At 40.1% G+C, this 20,744-nt stretch overlaps 3 protein-coding genes and 1 long non-coding RNA gene across 7 annotated transcripts; all 4 read left to right on the top strand.

Annotated features, from left to right (window-relative positions):
• Nucleotides 1-790: 790 nt before the first annotated feature.
• LOC112432400 (butyrophilin-like protein 2) lies at nucleotides 791-7,813 on the top strand. 3 transcript variants are annotated; one of them, XM_076881062.1, is made up of 3 exons: nucleotides 791-1,093; nucleotides 5,664-6,005; nucleotides 6,244-7,813. In XM_076881062.1, the coding sequence occupies exons 1-3, from the start codon at nucleotides 1,078-1,080 to the stop codon at nucleotides 6,348-6,350; spliced, it is 465 nt and encodes a 154-aa protein (XP_076737177.1). In that variant the 5' UTR covers nucleotides 791-1,077; the 3' UTR covers nucleotides 6,351-7,813. The 3 variants fall into 3 exon arrangements, 2 of the variants coding, with proteins under 2 accessions (XP_076737177.1, XP_024656717.2); XM_024800949.2 differs by lacking the exon at nucleotides 791-1,093 and adding an exon at nucleotides 3,783-4,186; XR_013096120.1 differs by lacking the exons at nucleotides 5,664-6,005; nucleotides 6,244-7,813 and adding an exon at nucleotides 1,213-1,276.
• Nucleotides 7,814-8,093: 280 nt separating this feature from the next.
• Nucleotides 8,094-14,543, top strand: LOC112432363 (high affinity immunoglobulin gamma Fc receptor I-like). 2 transcript variants are annotated; one of them, XM_076880954.1, is made up of 8 exons: nucleotides 8,094-8,173; nucleotides 10,944-10,979; nucleotides 11,128-11,391; nucleotides 11,471-11,716; nucleotides 11,803-11,961; nucleotides 12,108-12,206; nucleotides 13,450-13,534; nucleotides 13,791-14,543. In XM_076880954.1, the coding sequence occupies exons 1-8, from the start codon at nucleotides 8,143-8,145 to the stop codon at nucleotides 13,795-13,797; spliced, it is 927 nt and encodes a 308-aa protein (XP_076737069.1). In that variant the 5' UTR covers nucleotides 8,094-8,142; the 3' UTR covers nucleotides 13,798-14,543. The 2 variants fall into 2 exon arrangements, with proteins under 2 accessions (XP_076737069.1, XP_076737068.1); XM_076880953.1 differs by having other exon boundaries at nucleotides 12,105-12,206.
• A 2,644-nt stretch (nucleotides 14,544-17,187) lies between these two features.
• On the top strand, nucleotides 17,188-18,528 carry LOC143415732 (uncharacterized). The gene is made up of 3 exons (XR_013096152.1): nucleotides 17,188-17,287; nucleotides 18,141-18,176; nucleotides 18,321-18,528. It is a non-coding gene; the product is annotated as an uncharacterized LOC143415732 (long non-coding RNA).
• A 6-nt stretch (nucleotides 18,529-18,534) lies between these two features.
• On the top strand, nucleotides 18,535-20,739 carry LOC143415634 (uncharacterized). The gene is made up of 5 exons (XM_076880948.1): nucleotides 18,535-18,581; nucleotides 18,661-18,906; nucleotides 18,993-19,169; nucleotides 19,307-19,405; nucleotides 20,615-20,739. Exons 1-5 carry the CDS (start codon nucleotides 18,560-18,562, stop codon nucleotides 20,737-20,739), a joined length of 669 nt encoding a protein of 222 aa, XP_076737063.1. The 5' UTR covers nucleotides 18,535-18,559.
• Nucleotides 20,740-20,744: the final 5 nt, after the last annotated feature.

Here is a 20,744-nt window from a genome sequence, read left to right as displayed (position 1 = left end):
TACAAATGTGTTGTGCAGGTAACATATTCAAACGTGGTGATGGGACCAGCTGCAGATGTGTGTCATACGTATATCTGGCTGGATGATGGACAGAAGGAATTGACCCGTGTAGTCTTTGCTTACTGATTGTTTGTAGTGTTGACAATCCACATTGCTGGCATTGCATGTTTCAACATATTTGTGGGTAGATTTAGATGCACCACGTGTGAGTGCAGCCACTCAGCCTTTACTCAATGTGATCATAGCAGCAGGTGCAGATGTGTGTCACAAGTTAATCTAGTGGTAGGCTATGGTACTTGGCCACAGGTGGCAGCAGTGGACTGACCTGCATTGGGGACTGGTCCAGCTGCTATGTGGTAGTCAGTAGATGGGCTCCACATTGGGGATTATATGCAAGTTTTGGGGACTGTTTATTGCTGATCACTGTGTGACTGCTGTACATTCAGCGTAGCTGCCATCCCCTTACGGATCGTTATGAGATTGACCACACTTATGCAGACTGTATATCACATCCAACTCTGAAATGTTCGTTTGCAGAGGGGAGACACAGGCAGACTATGCTGGCGACATGTGAGTTACAACACTGGTGAAATATTGGTGTGTCATATATTTGTTCACGACATTTTTCTTATGGGCAAAAGTGTTGATATCAGGATGGTGATTCTTATGACTATGTGTATGTCATTTGGCATTTTGTACAAATGTAGGCTGATAATAAATACATGATATCATTTCATTCATTTCAAAGGTTTATTTGCATGACGCACAAACACACAATTGAAAGGTACAAATGTGCATGACACGAATTCAAACGTGCTGCAGATGTGTGTCACCAGTTGATCTGGCTGTAGGCTGTGGCACTTGGCCAGAGGTGGCGCTGGTTGACTCGACTCCATGTTAGTGCACAGAGCAAACTGCTCGCTTTAGTTGTGGAGCAAAAACGCTGAATTCGGTGAAATAAACCGTGCGAGTGGAACGATAACGACGACAAGGGTCTCCCGATCGTTTACTCTTGCTGTCCTGTGAACAACAACGACGTGGTGTTACTTGTTTGCTGTTTTCGCGATCGCGTCGCGCATGAGGATATCACCAGGTACACATTTTTAAACATTTTGTTGTTCAACAGCATCAAGACTGACGGAGTGTGTTTGAGGTAACCTCACAAGTGTCACAGATGACACATTTGGCGTTTTTTTGCTGGTTTGTCGGTAGGAGCTACTGAAACGCAAGACTGCCACACATCTGTTCGACCAACGCCAGTTGATCTAAACGCCAGTTGATCTGGAACACCGGTCGTCTTTAAGGTGCTTCCAGGTAATTAAGAAGTGAGTGCAGGGTTTTAGAATAGAATAGAATGCCTTTCTTGTCACTATACAGTTGTACAATGAGATACAGAGCATCTCCTACTCAGTGTAAACATGCTGGGGGGGTACAGTTCTGCATCGCTATGTACATATGGACAGTAATAACATAGGGAAAAACATATATATATATATATATATATATATTAAAAAAAAAAAAAAACACCCAGCACGCCCCTGACCGAGTGCTCAGTGAATACCTCAGGCAGCAGAAACCCAAGAAAGAGGAGGGAGACGAGGAACCATCATGGAAGGACAGGCCCCTGCACGGTATGTACCACCGGCAGATAGAGGAGGTGGCTGATATCCAGAAATCCTACCAGTGGCTGGACAAAGCTGGACTGAAAGACAGCACAGAGGCACTAATCATGGCAGCACAAGAACAAGCTCTGAGTACAAGATCCATAGAGGCTGGGGTCTATCACACCAGGCAAGACCCCAGGTGCAGGCTGTGTAAAGATGCCCCAGAGACAATCCAGCACATAACAGCAGGGTGCAAGATGCTAGCAGGCAAGGCATACATGGAACGCCATAACCAAGTGGCCGGCATAGTGTACAGGAACATCTGTGCCGAGTATAACCTGGAAGTCCCGAGGTCAAAATGGGAGATGCCCCCAAGGGTGGTGGAGAATGACCGAGCTAAGATCCCGTGGGACTTCCAGATACAGACGGACAAAATGGTGGTGGCTAACCAACCGGACATAGTGGTGGTAGACAAACAGAAGAAGACGGCCGTAGTGATCGATGTAGCGGTTCCGAATGACAGCAATATCAAGAAGAAGGAACACGAGAAGCTGGAGAAATACCAAGGGCTCAGAGAAGAGCTCGAGAGGATGTGGAGGGTGAAGGTAACGGTGGTCCCCGTGGTAATCGGAGCACTAGGTGCGGTGACTCCCAAGCTAGGCGAGTGGCTCCAGCAGATCCCGGGAACAACATCGGAGATCTCTGTCCAGAAGAGCGCAGTCCTGGGAACAGCTAAGATACTGCACAGGACCCTCAAGCTCCCAGGCCTCTGGTAGAGGACCCGAGCTTGAAGGATAAACCGCCCGCAGGGGCGTGCTGGGTGTTTTTATATATACATGTGTATGTGTATATATACATGTGTATGTGTATATATACATGTGTATGTGTATATATACATGTGTATGTATGCATATATATATATATATATGTAGACAGAGAGAGAGAGAGAGAGAGAGAGAGGCTTCGGTTAGCTCTGCAGAAGGCTAACTGAAGCCGCCAAATTGCTGGTTCTTATTTTAGTCGACTGTGATTTCATAACCACTAGGTCTGGAAATGGAACAGAAGCTCTACTCTGTATAGAGATACTGTCATCAGCACACTGAGACTCTTTGTTTCAGTGCAACAGCAGAAATCACTAAAGTCTTCGTGTAGAAATGAGGCATTCAGGACTCTGCAGATGAATGCTGCTGTGAACTTGAGTGAAATCTGCAGAGGAAAGGAACTTGTTCCTTAAAGTCTCTGTGCAGATCTGTGAGCGTCAAACTCAGTCATAATCACTCAGTTATTACCTCTGTTTGCTCCTCTTTTCTCTTTTGATTGGAATGGTGGTAAACAGGGTGGTTTGTACTAAGAGTGGATGAGCTTTGTACTGATGATTCAGAGTGGTTTAGACAACAGGAGCTTATATGTAGATGTTTTGACTGGGACATGTTACTGGTGGTTTGAGTACTTCATCCAGCAGTGACTGACAGATCGATGAAAATAAGATGACCACAACTGTCAGTGCTGCAGAGTGAAGTGCTCTGAGAGCAGTTCCACTCATGAATGAATGAATGAATGAATAAAATATAAAAGTAAAGTTACATGATATAATAACGTTATATAGATACTTTAAAACAGAGTTTTTAAGCGTGCTTAAATCAGAAGATAAAAGACAACGCATGGAATAGAAATAGTTATACAGCTGTAAGCCTCCATTAGGTTCTGTGGAAAAATACACAAAACAGTGTGCGATATTATTCATTAAATATCAGTAAATTAAAGTCCATTTAATTCTAGGGGTAATTACACCCTAAGCCTGCGTGCCATATTATAAAATGCTACCAAAATTCAGATATAATGCAAAACCCGAAATGAAAGTTGAAAGACTTCATCTTAATCACATATTTATCGATTGACTTGCAATACTCTCCGGAGATCAACAAAGGGAAACCTACAAAAATGGTGTCTTTGCCTAAGACATTGTGGATGACATTATATACCGTAGCATGTGTGTATATTAGTGCACAAACTCTTTGTGGACTGGAAATCTCCCATCACTTTCTGCTGCTTGTATTCTGCAGTCTCCCATCCCTCCAACTAGTAAGTAGGCGGTGACCTTTACGTTTGTTTTCAGCCTCGGAACAAGTACATAATCCCGATCAATACAACAAGCGGAGAGTACTCATACTTGGAAAATGTTGGGAATGTGACAGTGGAAATGGCCTTTCTGTTGGAATGCTATGGATGCCCCTCCACACAAAGAAATACATTCTTTGTGCCAATTTAGTCGGATGATCAACCATCCGGGGTGTCCCCAGACTCTTCTCAACCCTAGCCTAAAATCACGTGATCAGCAGGGACGTCAGCAGCTTGTCCCGGGTGGTGATAGAAGTCAGATGAGGGGTCAAATCCTGAGGGAGGGAGACGCATCTAGACGGACTTTGAGTCTCTTTCAGCTCTATGTGAAAACTTACATGTAGTGAGACAGAATAGTTGTCTGTAGCACCGCCTCAGAATTACATCTGAAATGTCCGCTGGAACATCTGTACTGCTCAGCTGGACCCAGCTGTGGCTCTGCCTCCTTGTTTTGGTCCGTGCAGGTGAGACTTGACCTGTTAAATGTATCTGTATCTGTAAGTATTAATAAGTAAGACATTTAAAAAATGACAAAGTGTTCCCTGAAAACGTCTGTCTCTAACTCTGATTAATCTAATATCAGTATAACAGCATATTAGTTGCTTGGAGAGTGCGTCACCACTTGCCTTTCACTACACCTTTGATTTAAACCACTTTGTATTCTTTTCTTTTATGTACTGACATCTAACTAACTTATCATTGATTCTAGGATCAATCTTTAAGTGCAGAGCCTACAATTAAAATTAAATTAACCAATTCACAGATTTCTCTTCCAGGTTAAGGTGAACCCTTTAGTTATTAAACCTACAGGTTAACAGTCAGTCATGTTTTTCAGAATTTTCCAAAGTATTTTGAACAATTATTTGTAGTGAAACAGATAAGAGGGAAAACATGCACAGCATTGATTCAGTCACTTAACTACAGAGAATAGAACAGAATAGACTTTAATTCCCATTGTACATCTACAACGATATTTAACCGACTACTGTACAAGAAATATAAATAAGACGAGCGCACAACAAATGGCACATGATAAAATGAAGTTGTGACATTTACAAATGACTTGAAAGTACTTGGAGACAGTCCACTATATCATCAAGCAGTCAAAAATCACACTGCCTCTCCATACACCTGGACGAGAAGCAAACTGATAGGAGGGCAGCTTAAGGTAAAGTTTTCATGCAAGCCCTCCTCTTATTGTGCAGACTCAACACAGGGTACATCTGCTCCAGGGCTGGAGATATAGATTTCATTGGCAGCCGTTCTGTTCAAGCCATGTTTGGAGTGCTTTGAATCCTGTTACCATTCAGATCAGTCAATGTGTTCAATTTAGAATGTCCCCGTGCATTTTAAGGTGTTACTGGAAAGCACACAAAACATCCATGAAATATATCTTTAAATTATCTTGCATTTTTTATTTAACAAATTTCCCATGTGTGGGACTATTAAAGGGTTATCTTATCTTCGTATATTTGTAAACCCTTACAGTTTTTTCTCTTTCCATCTAACTTTGCCATTTGCCCATTTGTTCAGTTTCTGCTCTCTCACTCTCTCTTGCTCTTTAAAAGACAAAGGCCCCCAGATGGCAGGTAGAAGGAAAAGCAGGAGTTTGGTGGTGAGAGCAGGGACTTTAATGTAGGGACTGTGTAACGGGAGAGAGGTGGTTCATATGATGGAGAGAAAGTAGATATATATATCTGCAGCAAACCAAATGGAAAGGAAGCAAGACCAGGTGCACCAGAGGTGGATTCAAGCTCTTCCAGAATGATGTAGAAGAGAGGAGAGATAGAGTAGGGAAACTAGAATGGAAAATTTTATATTCCATTTATACGCCAATCAAAACATATACATCTCAGTGGTCCCTGATCCTCACAGTGATTGGCTGATGTAGAGGTGAACACTTACTTCATCCTCTTTGCTTTGTGTTGTTTCCTCTTTCAGACCAGAAAAACATAACATCTAAGTCTGGACAGAACGTCATTCTGCCATGTCGAGCTCCAAACAAGGACATCCGCATCATTGTTTTAGAGTGGAGCAGAGCTGACCTGGGAGAAGAATATGTCCTAACGTACCGAGATGAGCAGTTTGATCCAGATGAGCAGCATCCATCTTTTAAGAACCGGGTGGATCTGCAGGACAGACAGATGAAGGATGGAAATGTGTCTTTGATTGTGAAGGATGTGATGATTAACGACACTGGAACATACAAGTGTCGTATCATCATGAGAGAAACACGCTCGTGGGAATCCATCAACAACATCAACCTTCATGTTGTTCCTCCAGGTGAGTGAGTAGAGTTGAGTGTGTGTGTGATCAGAGGTGAAGCTGCTTCCTGGTTGTTGATGTTTGTTTCTAAAGATGTTGTTGATGAGACTTTGTAGAAAGCAGCTGGTCTGAGTGATGTGATCAGAGTGCAGTAGATAATGTCTGACAGCAGTTTGAAGAGGAAATGGATTCTGTTCTGTTCTTCACTCATCACCTACCTGACAGCTGACACCTCACACCTGTTTCTCACCTGCAGGTCAGACAGGAGGAGGCAGATTTGTCCCACTGATACTTTGTCTACTTGGTTCCACTGTCTTTATTGTGGTCAGTTTTCTGATCTACAGAAGAAAACCCCACAAATAGGATTCACACGTCCTTCCTGTTGAACAGCAGCATATTTAAAATGTCTCAGAGCTTCTTAACTGTGAACTGAGTCTCTTGCAATTGTTACTAAATATTTATTAGAGTTTTCTCATTTTAAAGAAAAGCTAGGCAGCTTTTATTCATTACATTTTTTAAGCACTGCTTACATGTATTTGCACATGTCTGGATTTGTCAATATATTTACTTCTAATATGCATTTTATTGTTAATGTTAATGAAATTATAGCTGAAGTTCCTGATTCACCGCCCAACCCAATATGCATTTTTATCTGTTTATTGGGTTTCTTTTTACAGTGTTTTAAAGTCTTAACTGTGAATATAAATTGTATTTTAATGACTGAACATGTGTTGCTGTGTTGATATGTGCCTGTTTCTTTTAAAATGTGTATGTTTGTTTTTAAATGTTTTCCCAATCTTACCCCACCTTACCTCTCTGAGCTTCTTCATCCCTACACACCATGTTGGTCTCTTACTTGCTTAGTTGGAGTACCGAGATCCGGGAGGAAGCTCAGAGGGGGCAGGGCCTTCTCTATCGTGGCTCCTGAATTTAGAGAGGTCCCATCTCTGTCCACTATTAAAACACGCCTTTAGCTTTTGACCACAGTGAGACTTAGTGTCTCTTGTATTTAAATGTGTTATTTAATTAATTATTTTATTTTTCTTTTATTTGCTTTCAATTAAATCAAATGTTATTTTTATTATTTAGTTCCGATCCACGGCACTTTGCGCCAGCTGTGGTTGCTTTAAAGACTTTATTAAAAAAGATGATGGTGATACTTGTGCTCATTGTAATTCAGTCTATATCTTAAATGTTGTTTTGTATTATTTTATGCTTTTTAATGTTCTTATTTTTTTACTCTAATTTGTTTACAGTGTTTGGTGCTTAGAATTAAAAAAATAAAATAAAATCATAACTAAAGAAAAACTGAAATAGAATAATCTGAATTTTAATCAGTCTTGAGAAAACAAACATCACTGACAGGTACAACCTTGCCACTTAAAAATATTAGAAATGAGAAATAATCAAAAACATGCCAATTTAGTCATGTTTACAAATTAAACCATTACCACATTAAATGATAATTTAATGTGGTAATTATGGTAACATAATTACCACATTAAATCATTCAGCTTCTCTGGAGGTTATCATGTCACTTGTAAAAACTCATCTGATATTGTGGACCGTCGCTGTTAAAATGTATTTTTGAGTATGGAAACAATAATGATCTGCTTGTATCCATGTTAGTGTTTAAAGTCCAACATCTCCCTCTAGTGGCCATATATGAACCATGTGTGAGGATGGTGTTAATGTAAAATGTGAATCATAGTGTTCCAGTCAGTCATCAGTGTGTCTCTGCACAGCTGTAATTAAAATGTGTTCAGAGGGCCTCAGTGTCTGAATGGTTCCAGTTCAGCTCCATAACAGCAGCGTCCCTGGTTTGATTCCTGTGTTTCACATCATATCTGCCTCTCTCACTGAGGGGGACGTAACTACATGGACATGGATTTGTTCATCAACCAAACTACAGATCACTGAGAGCAGAGGACATTTGACTTGAGTTTTCTTTCCATCTGTGTGAATTGCCAGATGTCTCAGCAAGCTCATTGCATTAAAAGATACATGTTTATAGTTTATATCTTGCATTTTTATAAGAATTTAATTATCCACTGTATTTGAACCAGTAGAAAAGCAGGTGCTCAGAGGAAGAGGGCGGGGTTTACTTGGTGTCAGTGACAGAAATGAAAAAAAGCTCAAATGAGTGAGAAGGACGATGAAGGAAACATCTGTGCTGTGTCTGCTCTGTAAGTAGAATCTCTGTGTTTGTTTGAATTCTTGTACTTTGACTGTCTGCTCTCCTGATAACTGATGATGGAGGAGAAGACATGAAAAACAAATCAGGCTGAATTCAAGTTCAAAACACCACGAGGACCAACTGCAGGTCTGAACTGACTCTTTATCTTTGCTCAGGAGTTGAGGAAACACAGCAGGCAGTGAAAAGCTCAAATCATTCACTCATTATATCAACACAGCTGCACAGTGGACACATGACTTTACAGGGTTATTTAAAAGTAATGGATGTTTTGCATATACTAAAAGTTTAGTGAAATGTTTATTATTTCAATGATCATTTTTAGGAGATGCTGTTTAGATACGTGTGTAGCATCCCCGGTTGAAAAGATGGTCTCTCAAACTGATGGTTCACAATACTTTTATTAAACAGCTGTGTATGTGAACACCCCGTAAGACCATTAGTAAATCAGTGTGTTACCTTTAACACACCTTTGCCTTATTCATTAATCACAAATTAATTATCTTGAACTTACATAACATTTAACAGTGGAACTTGTAAATTATTGCATCGCTGCCTAAACATGACGAGGTACGTTAGCACCCTCTAGTGGGTGAAAACTTAGCCTTTACCTTTAATAGCGGTCAACAGCTATCCGGTTGTTCAGTGATGACGCAACGAATCCTACTTCCGGGTCTAAAGTAGTCTGCATTTAATATGGCTTTTGTGTTGTTAACATGTTTAATGTTATGTATTTTCTTCTATTTGATCTCAAAAAGCTCCTAAAACAGTCAGTGATCACTGCTGACCTCCCTCGGCTTTTATTACCGCTAATCATTTATTTAAGCTCAGTTTTTAAAACCTTAGGATGTAACTACAGCCCAGCCCATGCAGCAGTATATGAATGACTAACCTCGTATTGTGGATGGATTATCTCAGTTGTTCTCCTGGCTGAAGTTTGGTCCTTTTACAGCATCCTGCCATGCGATTACATTTGTTTCTGACCACCGAGAACACTCACGTTAACTTTTATCGAGTGGAAAAAAAGTTAGCTTGTTTATATTATGCTAACATAGCTGTGTCGCTAGCGGTCACGTAGCACATCATTATATACCAGCTAGCCCAACTTCAGTAACCCTACAAACGTCACTGCTGTTTAGTTTTCTGTCTTCATTCATGCTGGAAGTGATAGCAGAGCTGTATGTTTTAATTTGTTTCCAAAACCCCGCAGTCAGGACATGCTATATTGTATTTAGATAGAAGCTAGCGAGCTAACTCCCTGCTAACTTCTAACTCCGTTAAATGTCATAAATTCCGTTTTCATGGATGCCTGGATGTTAAACTCAATTGTTACACCTGGTAGAGCAGAACACTGATCATTTTATTAAAGATGAAAGACTTTAGACAGTTTTTCAACTCTCAGTAATGCCATAGTGATCGTTTGATATATGGACCTGCAGCGGAGTTTAGACCCAGACACGGCTAGTGACGTCAGACTGAACAACCGGATAGTGCGTTTTCATGGTGTGTCATCAAACCGGAAGTCGCCATATTGGAGCTACTGGAGGTAAACAAAGCGCGTGCACTCAAACAGATTCCAAACGTCGAACGAAAGGAAATGGTGAATTATTGCCATGTTTTTGGCTGTACCAATCGGTTAGACCGTGAAAAATATGTGCAGTTTTATAGACAGCCAAAAGTTATTACAAATCATGGAGAATAATGCCGAAAGTTATCAGAGGAAAAGAGGCGGTTGTGATTAGCGAAGCTAAACCAGGCAAAAATCTGGACAACATCTGAATTTGTTCCACTCATTTCTTTCCTATACTTAAGCATACTTAATAAAATATACTCGAAGTATGCTACTTTTTGGTAAGGGATGATATCATACAGTTAAGGTTTGACTGATTAAAGATGTTATTGCGTTACTTACTTTGGCATTCACAACACATCTGTCGCTGATGACTTGATACTGCATCTCCCTCACCCATCCACACACCATCTGGTTATAGGCCTCCAAACTTTTATAAGATTTAAGGTCTGCTGTCTTCTGGGCGAGAAAACCAGGTAGTTGATATCAAGATACGCAATAGACGGAAGACTCCCCGGCTCGTCATTGATCCAAGATGAAGGAGCCAACTCATTTGGATCTGCACACCAATAAAACCTAACTTTTCCAAATATCGTGCCCTTACCTGTGGACCAAGTCCTTCACTGTATACCTTTGCATCTATAACGCATTTTGAGGAGCTTTTCTGTGGTTTCGGACATTGATCCATTGCAGTGTTTACCTCCGAGTGCCTCCAATATGGCCGCACATGCAGGTTACCACCCAGAATGTGACGTGACATTACCAATAAGTTTGATGTGTCACATGGCCCTCTTCCTATTGAAAAAACAAAAGTTGTATCCAAGATGGCCGACTTCTGAATGGCCACGATAGTCACCACCCATCTTGAGGAGTTTGCCCCCTCACATATACTAATGTGCCACAAACAGGACTTTAATATCACCAACCATTCCCATGTTACGGTGTATCCATATAAATGGCCCACCCTGTAGATTGTACTACAAGCTGTTTTTTGAGATACATATTAGAGTAGAAGTGCATGAAGTCCAAATTGATCTGCTGTTTTTCCTTTTTGTTTTGTTTTGGATTTTTTTAGCTTTAGCTGAAAATGAGCACATATATCGGAGATAAGAGTTTGTGTGTGTGTCAGCTGTTTGTGTGGAGTTGTTCTTTATGTTCACCTCAAATCAACCTGAGTGTCATTTCTCTTTAGTTCTGATCTCAGTGCTGAGCTGCACAACAAACCAAGGTCAGTAACCTTCTTCTGTCACAGTTTAAACCTGAGAAATGCTCACTGATATGACCTGACTGGGATCATCTTTGCAGTTCTAACAAAAATATATCAGTTTTTTTGTTTGTTTGTTTGTTTGTTTGTTTTGTTATTTTAACCCTCACAGCTCATCTGACTGTGAGTCCCGGCAGCTCTCAGTTTTTTAAAGGAGATTTTGTGTCTCTGAGCTGTGAGGAGGAGGACAGCTCTGCTGGATGGACTGTGAAAAGAAGCACAACAACAACTATGATCACTCTTTGTGGAACGGAATGGGGAACACCAGCTGGTTCTTCCTGTAACATCAGCTCCATTTCAACATCTGACAGTGGACTTTACTGGTGTGAATCCAAAAATAAAGCAAATAACAAGATGATCTCTATCACAGTCACTGGTAAGCTGAGTGTGTGGAGTTAGTGTTGATGAAGCTGTGTGTAAATGGATGAAATGCTGTAGTTTGTCTCTGTGTTGAGGTGGATCAGTGATCCTGCAGAGTCCTGTCCTCCCTGTGATGGAGGGAGACGACGTCACTCTGCTCTGTAAAACAAAGACCACTCCCTCCAACCTCCCAGCTGCTTTCTATAAAGATGGCTCCCTCATCAGGAAGCAGCCTACAGGTCACATGACCATCCAGCATGTTTCCAGGTCTGATGAAGGCCTCTACAAGTGTGACATCAGCGGTCATGGAGAGTCTCCATCCAGCTGGATCACTGTCACAGGTGACACACTCACCTGTCTGTGTTTCTGCAGCTTTCAACATTCACAATGTGACGACAACTTAATGACTGTGTTTGCTTTATTTTAGAGAGAAACACCACCACACCTCCACCTACATCCACACCTCCTCGATCACTCTCTCCTCCTGTTCTCTTTGTGTTGCCATCTGTTGGATCAGTGTGTGTTGTGGTTCTACTGGTGTTATTGGTTCTGCTGGTGAGACGATGTGTTCACAGGAAACCTGAAGGTGAGACTTTCTGATTTTCCATGTCTGAGTTTGTTTGGTAGAATAAAGTTCGCATTCATGATGATCACAGTAACAACTTTCTTAAATGCAATCTCTGTTTACATATTTTAATTTATATTATTGATCATTTTGCATCATTTCAGCAGATCAAGAAAAAACTGGAGAAGATGACATCCTTACTGACATCATGTGCAGTATAATCAACATATCAAAAAATCAACAAGCGCCAATCAGAGAAATCCGAGGTAGTGGGCTCGTCTTCCAATATAGGAAGTTTTTAAGCAGGTTTCATCAGATTCGACTTGTGATTTTACACACACAGTTTCTCACATGCTGGTGACCTTGTGGCTTAAATGGCATTTCCTATCTATTTGGTCATAGATTTTAATAAAACTGCCCAAATATCTGTTAGGAGGCATTACCAGGAAGGCCACTGAATGGGTAGATTTCCTTTTAGAAGGACTTTCATGTAGCTTTATAATGTGAACAAATTTATGGAAAGTTGGAGCGAAGATAGTTAAGGAACTGGAAATGTTTGAGAATGTGTGTTTTGATCATAGTTTGGACGATGAATAACATCTCTGATTTTTTCCTCTTCAAATGTGTCAGGCACACAGTTGAATATGAAGGTAGAATAAGATTAGCACTGTTGCTGACTTTTTAATGATGGGACATATGAGGGTAGTTCAGAAGTGTAAAAATGTGGACTGTTGTAAGAGTAAAACAAGCAAACAAAACTTGCTAAGTGTAGTTATGAACTTGTTTCCTTTGTCTGAAAATAGGTCAGCTTAGTCAGGTCTAATTGCCTTAAGTGTCACACTGTGAGTGTTGTTCACTGTGAGCTGGACTGTGTGTTTGTGGTCTGTGGTTAACTGAAGCTAACAGCTCTGCAGTCGTCCAGCATCCTGTTTCTGATAGAAAGAAAACCCTTCAGCTGCAGGTGTTTCAACACAGGACCGTTCATTTTAAAATTAATTTAAAAGCATTTCCCAGTCTCTATAACGAATCTGACGTCTATAACGTTGATAATTTAGTAGTTTCTGTACCATCCTGACACGTTGAGCACATGCATTAATCATGTTGATGATTCCAGTTAACTATAGTCTGAAGCTGCTTCTCACTGCAGTTTGTCCTAGTTTGGACAATAATAATGGTTATACTGTGAGAAAGTGTTTGCTTTGTGCTGAGGTGAAGCAAGTCAGTCTGTACTGAAAGCAGTAGCAGCTTTGTGGTCGTCCGCTTTTCTTTTTCACAGAAACACCCCTCAGCTTCATGTGGCCAATCTTTTTTTTTTCATAGCAGTGGCATTAAGATTAAAAAAACAAAAAGTATGAAATGCTGCTGTGGTTTTTTTTAAAGTTGTCGCTTATTCTCTTCATGATGCAACATTAGGGTAGAAAGTTTCCCACAGCTCTGCTATAGTATAAAAGTTGTGCAGTTGTTATACCTGTTGTAATTTCACATAATTCTGATTGTTTACTTCTGCAGAGACGGATTCAGATGCAGTCTACTCAGCAGTGAAAACTAAAAATGACAGTTATGGACAAAAAACTATCAGAACAAGAAGAGCCAGGTACAACTTCTCTTTAACTTTAACGTTGGACAGGGACAAGCTAGCTGCTCACCCTGTTTCCAGCAATAATGCTTAGCTAAGCTAAAGAAAAAAAAGAACAACACACGATTGAAGCTCAGAGCTCTGACCCAGTTCACACTTCAAATGCAAATGTAAATAAGAGAGGCATCAAGGTCTTGATTGAACTACAAAGCTTGTAATCATGTTTCCTGTTGGGTTTTTTTTGTTTTTTTTAACTGTATATGTTTGTGTTCAGACTTTAAACCAGAGCCAGACGTTGTCTACTCTTCACTGAAGTTGTCAACCAGTCCAGCCACTGACGTCCAGCTGCTGGTCTCTAACTGGGCCCCACCACACGTTAAAAAAATATTTTTATTCTTTATGCTTTTGTAGAATAGAATAGAACAGAGTAGAATAGAATACAATGGAATAGAATAGAATAATCCTTTGATTGTCCCACAAAGGGAAATTTGGTTGTAACAGCAGCAAGAAAGACATTGTAGTCATTCAGTGTGTCTAACAGAGCTCATCTATCTATCTATCTATCTATCTATCTATCTATCTATCTATCTATCTATCTATCTATCTATCTATCTATCTATCTATCTATCTATCTATCTATCAGTTTATGTAGTGAGGTTTGCACCCATTAATTTATGCCCACCACAGCATCATTCAGGTTGAAGTCTAGACGCCGATGCTCATTTATGACTCTAGTCTAGAGTATATTAATATACAGAGAAGTTTGTGATAGCCTCAATTACTTTCAGGTGACCCGTTCCCGTCACTGCAAAACAAGCCAAAAATCATCGCCCCTCCACCACTGTGGACAGTACAGTATGATGTATTTGTGATGACATCCTGCGTTTGGTGTTATCCAGACATAGTGCTCTACATTGTGTCAGATATTTTCCTTGAGTAGTTCTTTGGGTTTAATAAAGAAAGTCAAATTGAAAGTTTGGCTGGTTTGGTTCTGGCTGATACACACTTGTGTTTATTGTGAAAAATAAATGAATCCCAAAATGAGTTAAACTGTAGCTACATACATAAAGCAGCAGGAACTGAATTCAGTAGCTGTAAAACAAACTTCCAAAAGTAGTTAAATTTTCCCTTTACTCTATTTATTTGGATTAAGGATTGGATATACAGAAATGTATTTGGTAGCATTTACATATATCTTCCATGGAAATATATGTAGTACCACACTCAGGACTTCACCATGAAGACAAAGAAGTGTTTTATTGTATGAAAACCTTCAAACCTATATGACCCAGGCTGGACTTCGTTCTGGATCACAGCACAGAGCTCCTCCTTTCAAACTTCTCAGTGAATTTACAAAGGGACATGACTCAGAGTTGAAGTCTGCTTCTACCTACTGGCAACACTGAGCATTACAGCAGGGCAGCTGCTTTGTAAATGCCAGCAATATAACCTCTTAACATCCACCAGTTGAAAACATTAATATGAATAATACAGTGTTATTGATGTCAGCTTTTCATGTAAAAACTGTGGAAGATTTTCAGTTAATTTCCACACAGCATATCTTTTTAAACTGTGGGAGAACACACAATCCCATGATAGCAGCTGAAGGAAGTTAGAACCCAGAACTTTGTAGGCTTAATGTTGCAAAAACTGCATCACAAACTCATGTAATGATGTTGCTCTATATTGTTTCTTCTTGCTTCGATAATGTAGAAATATTACTCTTTGAAAGACGATAAAACATAGGTATTAATGTTCATATCTTTAGTCTGAAAGTGCAGTCATGAATTTAAATATCCTTCCAATAGTTACAAATTTTCTTCTCTTCCAGCTTTGGCGTACTATGATATACCAGTATACATAAAATGCAATTAGGGATCTAAATCTCTTTGACACTGCGATACGCCAAATTACAAAAGAACTGAAACTCTGTGGAAACAGGTCTTATGCAAAAGATGATTGAAATTGAGAATCCAGCTAAAGCCATCTGTAAAGGATGAGACTGTGTGATTTTTATATGTGTAAAGTTCAAAGCAAAGGGCAAACTGAACAGAGATGCCATCAGGCTAAACATTTGTGTACAAAGAGTCAAATGATGAGTCAGATGATCATGGGACTGAACAACAGGTTCTCTTATTTTAAAGCACTGAGCCATGAAAATGTCATGATGTCCAACATTTAAGAACAGTGAGGATGTTTAAACAGAAGCCTGGGTTATAAGGTCACCTGGACTCATCTGGAGGTATAAATCTCGGTGTTGCCAACATATCAATGCAAGGATATGTGAGTTATTAAAATATTTCCAAAAAATATTTATCACAACCTGATGAGGAAGCCCTTGAACAAAGACTGCCCACAGCCTGTTTCAGGACCACTATAGACATATAAACTCCTAAAAAGTCACAAAGAATAAGGAAATTTGTGTTTGATCAGTTATATTTTGATTGTAACAATACATTGTGCCAGAGAAAATTTGACAATTTTGTGATGGTTTCAACCCACATACTCAACTCTTCTATTTAACCCACAAATCTATTTACCTTACAATTATGAGATAAGTTAAAGGGAAATAAAGAGGTAATACAACAAGCCCCACGCGCAGGGCGATCCGTGATAGCTAGCTAACTGAGATTTGCTGCGTTAATACGGTTATGATATTAACGTCCTTTTAATAAGATTAACGCTGATGGTACTAATTTAACACAGTGGCACGGTGGTTAGCACTGTTGCCGCACAGCAAGAAGGTCCTGAGTTCAATTCCAACATCAGGCCGGGGTCTTTCTGTGTGGAGTTTGCATGTTCTCCCCGTGTTTGCGTGGGTTCCCTCCGGGTACTCCGGCTTCCTCCCACCGTCCAAAGACATGCAGCTTGTGGGGATAGGTTAATTGGATAATCCAAATTGTCACTAGGTGTGAATGTGCGAATGAATGTGGGTGTGAATGGTTGTCTGTCCCTGTGTGTTGGCTCTGCGACAGACTGGCGACCTGTCCAGGGTGTACCCCGCCTCTCGCCCTATGACAGCTGGGATAGGCTCCAGCGCCCCCCGCGACCCTGGAAAGGATAAGCGGAAGCGAATGGATGGTACTAATTTTAATATTAAGTGACTCTCACTGATGATCTGCTTGTATCCATGTCAAGATTTAAAGTCAAATATCTCGCTCAAGTGGCAACATTGAAGGGTAGCATTTCAACAATCTGTGAATCATAGTGTTCCAGTCAGTCATCAGTGTGTCTCTGCACAGCTGTAATTAAAATGTGTTCAGAGGGCCTCAGTGTCTGAATGGTTCCAGTTCAGCTCCATAACAGCAGCGTCCCTCGTTCGATTCCTGTGTTTCACATCATACTCATCAGTGAGGTAAGCAAGATTTTATTTATACAGTCCCTTTAAAGGGAAATATTAAAAAGTGCTTCACAACCAAAAATACTAAAAACATGACACCCAAAAGAAAGCTTTAACCACTAACACATTATAAAATTGAATGAACCACTTAACGGTTATTTGAATTTGTTCATTAACGAAATCACAGCTCATCAACACCAGACTGAGGGAATCTTTGACACTGACATTGAGTTTATATTTTAATATAATTTAGCATAGGCATCTGTACACAAGTAAAAAAGCGAGTTACCCACCACCGCCTTTGTACCAACAGAAAAAACACAGACTCAGAGGAAGAGGGCGGGCTTTACTTGGTGTCAGTGACAGAAGTGAAAAAAAGCTCAAATGAGTGAGAAGGACGATGAAGGAAACATCTGTGCTGTGTCTGCTCTGTAAGTAGAATCTCTGTGTTTGTTTGAATTCTTGTACTTTGACTGTCTGCTCTCCTGATAACTGATGATGGAGGAGAAGACATGAAAAACAAATCAGGCTGAATTCAAGTTCAAAACACCACGAGGACCAACTGCAGGTCTGAACTGACTCTTTATCTTTGCTCAGGAGTCGAGGAAACACAGCAGGCAGTGAAAAGATCAAATCATTCACTCATTATATCAACACAGCTGCACAGTGGACACATGACTTTACTGTGTAAAAGTAGTGTTTTATATATACTTAGAACATTCAATGCACACTATCAAAACAATAACTTTAAGTGTTGTTTTTTAAAATATAATCTTAGAGTCAACATAATTAGTCCGACCTGTGTGAACTGCTTTGAGTGTTTAACAATCAAATCAAATTCACCAACAAAACTTTTTGTTCTATTCAATTATTAACAAAAACAATATATAAAGATCTGTAAATTATATTCTAAAGTGGCACAACAGCACATTTGCTGAAAAAGTGGTGAGAACTTATTTTTTAAATCATCTAACAGTACACACGTCACAGTGGTGCAGTGGTTCGAGTCAGTTGTGATGTTTGGTTAACTGCTGATTTTAGGTCTGAATGTGACACAAATCTTTCTAAACAATTGGCCCAAATTTAGAGACAAAGTGCCAGGACATGTGTTATTTGAATTGGTTCCAGAGTTCATTCTGTTTGAACTAGTCAAGATAGATTCTACGTTTAGTTTTTTTGAGACCCCTAGACCCAGAAGAGTGTATTATCTGTGTTTGTCAGCTGTTTGTGTGGAGTTGTTCTTTATGTTCACCTCAAATCAACCTGAGTTTCATTTCTCTTTAGTTCTGATCTCATTGCTGAGCTGCACAACAAACCAAGGTCAGTAACCTTCTTCTGTCACAGTTTAAACCTGAGAAATGCTCACTGATATGACCTGATTGGGTTCATGTTCCACAATGGAGCTCACATATAAAACTGAAGAAAAAAATAAAATCTAATCGTTTTTCACTTTAACCCTCGCAGCTCGTCTGACTGTGAGTCCCAGCAGCTCTCAGTTCTTTGAAAGAGATTTTGTGTCTCTGAGCTGTGAGGAGGACGACAGCTCTGCTGGATGGACTCTGAGGAGAAACACAGCAACAGACAACAGAGCTGAGTGTGAGGAATGGGGAACACCAGCTGGTTCTTCCTGTAACATCAGTCACATCTACTCATTAGAAAGTGGAGTTTACTGGTGTGAGTCCAGAGAGGGTCCCATCAGTAACATGGTTAACCTGACAGTCACTGGTAAGCTGAGTGTGTGGAGTTAGTGTTGATGAAGCTGTGTGTAAATGGATGAAATGCTGTAGTTTGTCTCTGTGTTGAGGTGGATCAGTGATCCTGCAGAGTCCTGTCCTCCCTGTGATGGAGGGAGATGACGTCACTCTGCTCTGTAAAACAAAGACCACTCCCTCCAACCTCCCAGCTGCTTTCTATAAAGATGGCTCCCTCATCAGGAAGCAGCCTACAGGTCACATGACCATCCAGCATGTTTCCAGGTCTGATGAAGGCCTCTACAAGTGTGACATCAGCAGTCATGGAGAGTCTCCATCCAGCTGGATCACTGTCACAGGTGACACACTCACCTGTCTGTGTTTCTGCAGCTTTCAACATTCACAATGTGACGACAACTTAATGACTGTGTTTGCTTTATTTTAGGGGAACACACCACCACACCTCCACCTACATCCACACCTCCACCTACATCCACACCTCCACCATCACTCTCTCCTCCTGTTCTCTCTGTGTTGTCATCTGTTGGATCAGTGTGTGTTGGGGTTCTACTGGTGTTACTGGTTCTGCTGGTGAGGCGATGTGTCCACAGGAAACCTGAAGGTGAGACTCAGACTTCCTGATCTTTCATGTCTGAGTTTGTTCAGTCGAATAAAGTTCACATTCAATATGATCACAGTCAAACGTTCTAACATGTAATCTCTGTTTAGATAATTAATCTAAATGGATCATCTTAGCAGAACAAGACAAAGCTGGAGAAGATGAAGTCATCACTGACATCATGTGCAGTATAATCAACATATCAAAAAGTCAACAAGAGCCAATCAGAGAAATCCGAGGTAGTGGGCTCTTTTTTTCATCATAACAAATTTTTACGCAGATTTTATCTTTTGATTTTACACACACATTCTTTCATGTGCAGACTTCACAGCTTAAATGACATTTTCTATCTATTTGCCGTAGATTTCAATAAAACTTCCCAAATATCTGTTTAGAGGCGTTGCCAGGCAGGACACCGAGTGGTTAGATTTGCTTTTAGAAAGGCTTTAATGCAGCCTTACAATCTGAGATAATGTATTGAAAGTAGGAGTGAAGATAGTCAGGGAACTGCAAACATGTAACAATGTGGGTAAGCAAACATTTTCCTCCTCAGATTTAAATCTAAAAGTTAGTTTAATATGAAAATAAAATCAGATATAGGTTCATGAACACTTGCCTGTCATTATGATGTGTTGGGTTAAGAGGACATTCTGGATTATGTGTGATCATGTATTTTTATTTCAGTTTGTGTAAAATTGTGGATTGTTGAACAGTAAAATAAAGATTTTTATGATTTGACGCTTTCACAATAAATCGTTTATGTTTATAGATTATAAATGAATTTTATTTCTTTATGTAAAATTTGATCAGTTTTGTCAAATATAACCGTCTGTCTGTAAAGTCTCACATCCTCTAATCGCCTGAGCCAAGGTGTGAAACTGGGTGTGGGTCCCAATCAGCCAGAGTTTCAGGTGTGTTCATTGTGAAACCTGGCCCCACCTTATCATGCGAATTCCTGAGGGCAGATGGCCCAGGATGGCCCACTCACATCCTGGGCAAGCAACTTAAAGAAGTCCAGACGCTTTTCTTTGCAAGCTCCTTTGACTAAAGTCTCACACTGTACTTACTGTTGTTCACTGTGAGCTGGACTGTGTGTTTGTGGTCTGTGGTTAACTGAAGCTAACAGCTCTGCAGTCGTCCAGCATCCTGTTTCTGATAGAATGAAAACACTTCAGCTGCAGGTGTTTCAGCACAGAGCTGTTCATGTTAAACACAGGAAGGAACACGGAGACATCATTTGGAAAATGATTTCTTTAAACTCTGCTCACAGACCATCATGAATTCAAAGTGAATAATTTCATCAAGGACGTCTTTTTATAGTTTTATGATGCTAACATTTTATGATGCTAACATTTTAAATCCAGTCTTTCTCATTCTCCAAAATGAAAATTAGAATCTGGCTATAATAAAGTTTATAATTATCTTGTTCTTTATGGCATGTTGACCAGATACAGTCATCCTGCTGATGATTCTAGTTTACAGTAGTCTGAAGATAGTGAAGCCTCTCAACACAGTGTCTCTTGGTTTGGCCAGTAATAGTGTTGATGTTGTGAAGGTCTTTGCTCTGTGGTGAAGTGC

Source organism: Maylandia zebra, unplaced genomic scaffold (genome assembly GCF_041146795.1).
Source record: "Maylandia zebra isolate NMK-2024a unplaced genomic scaffold, Mzebra_GT3a scaffold02, whole genome shotgun sequence".
In the NCBI taxonomy this organism is placed as follows: Eukaryota; Metazoa; Chordata; class Actinopteri; order Cichliformes; family Cichlidae; genus Maylandia; species Maylandia zebra.
Note: the sequence above shows the minus strand (reverse complement) of the source record. Positions and strands in the feature narration are given on the sequence as shown.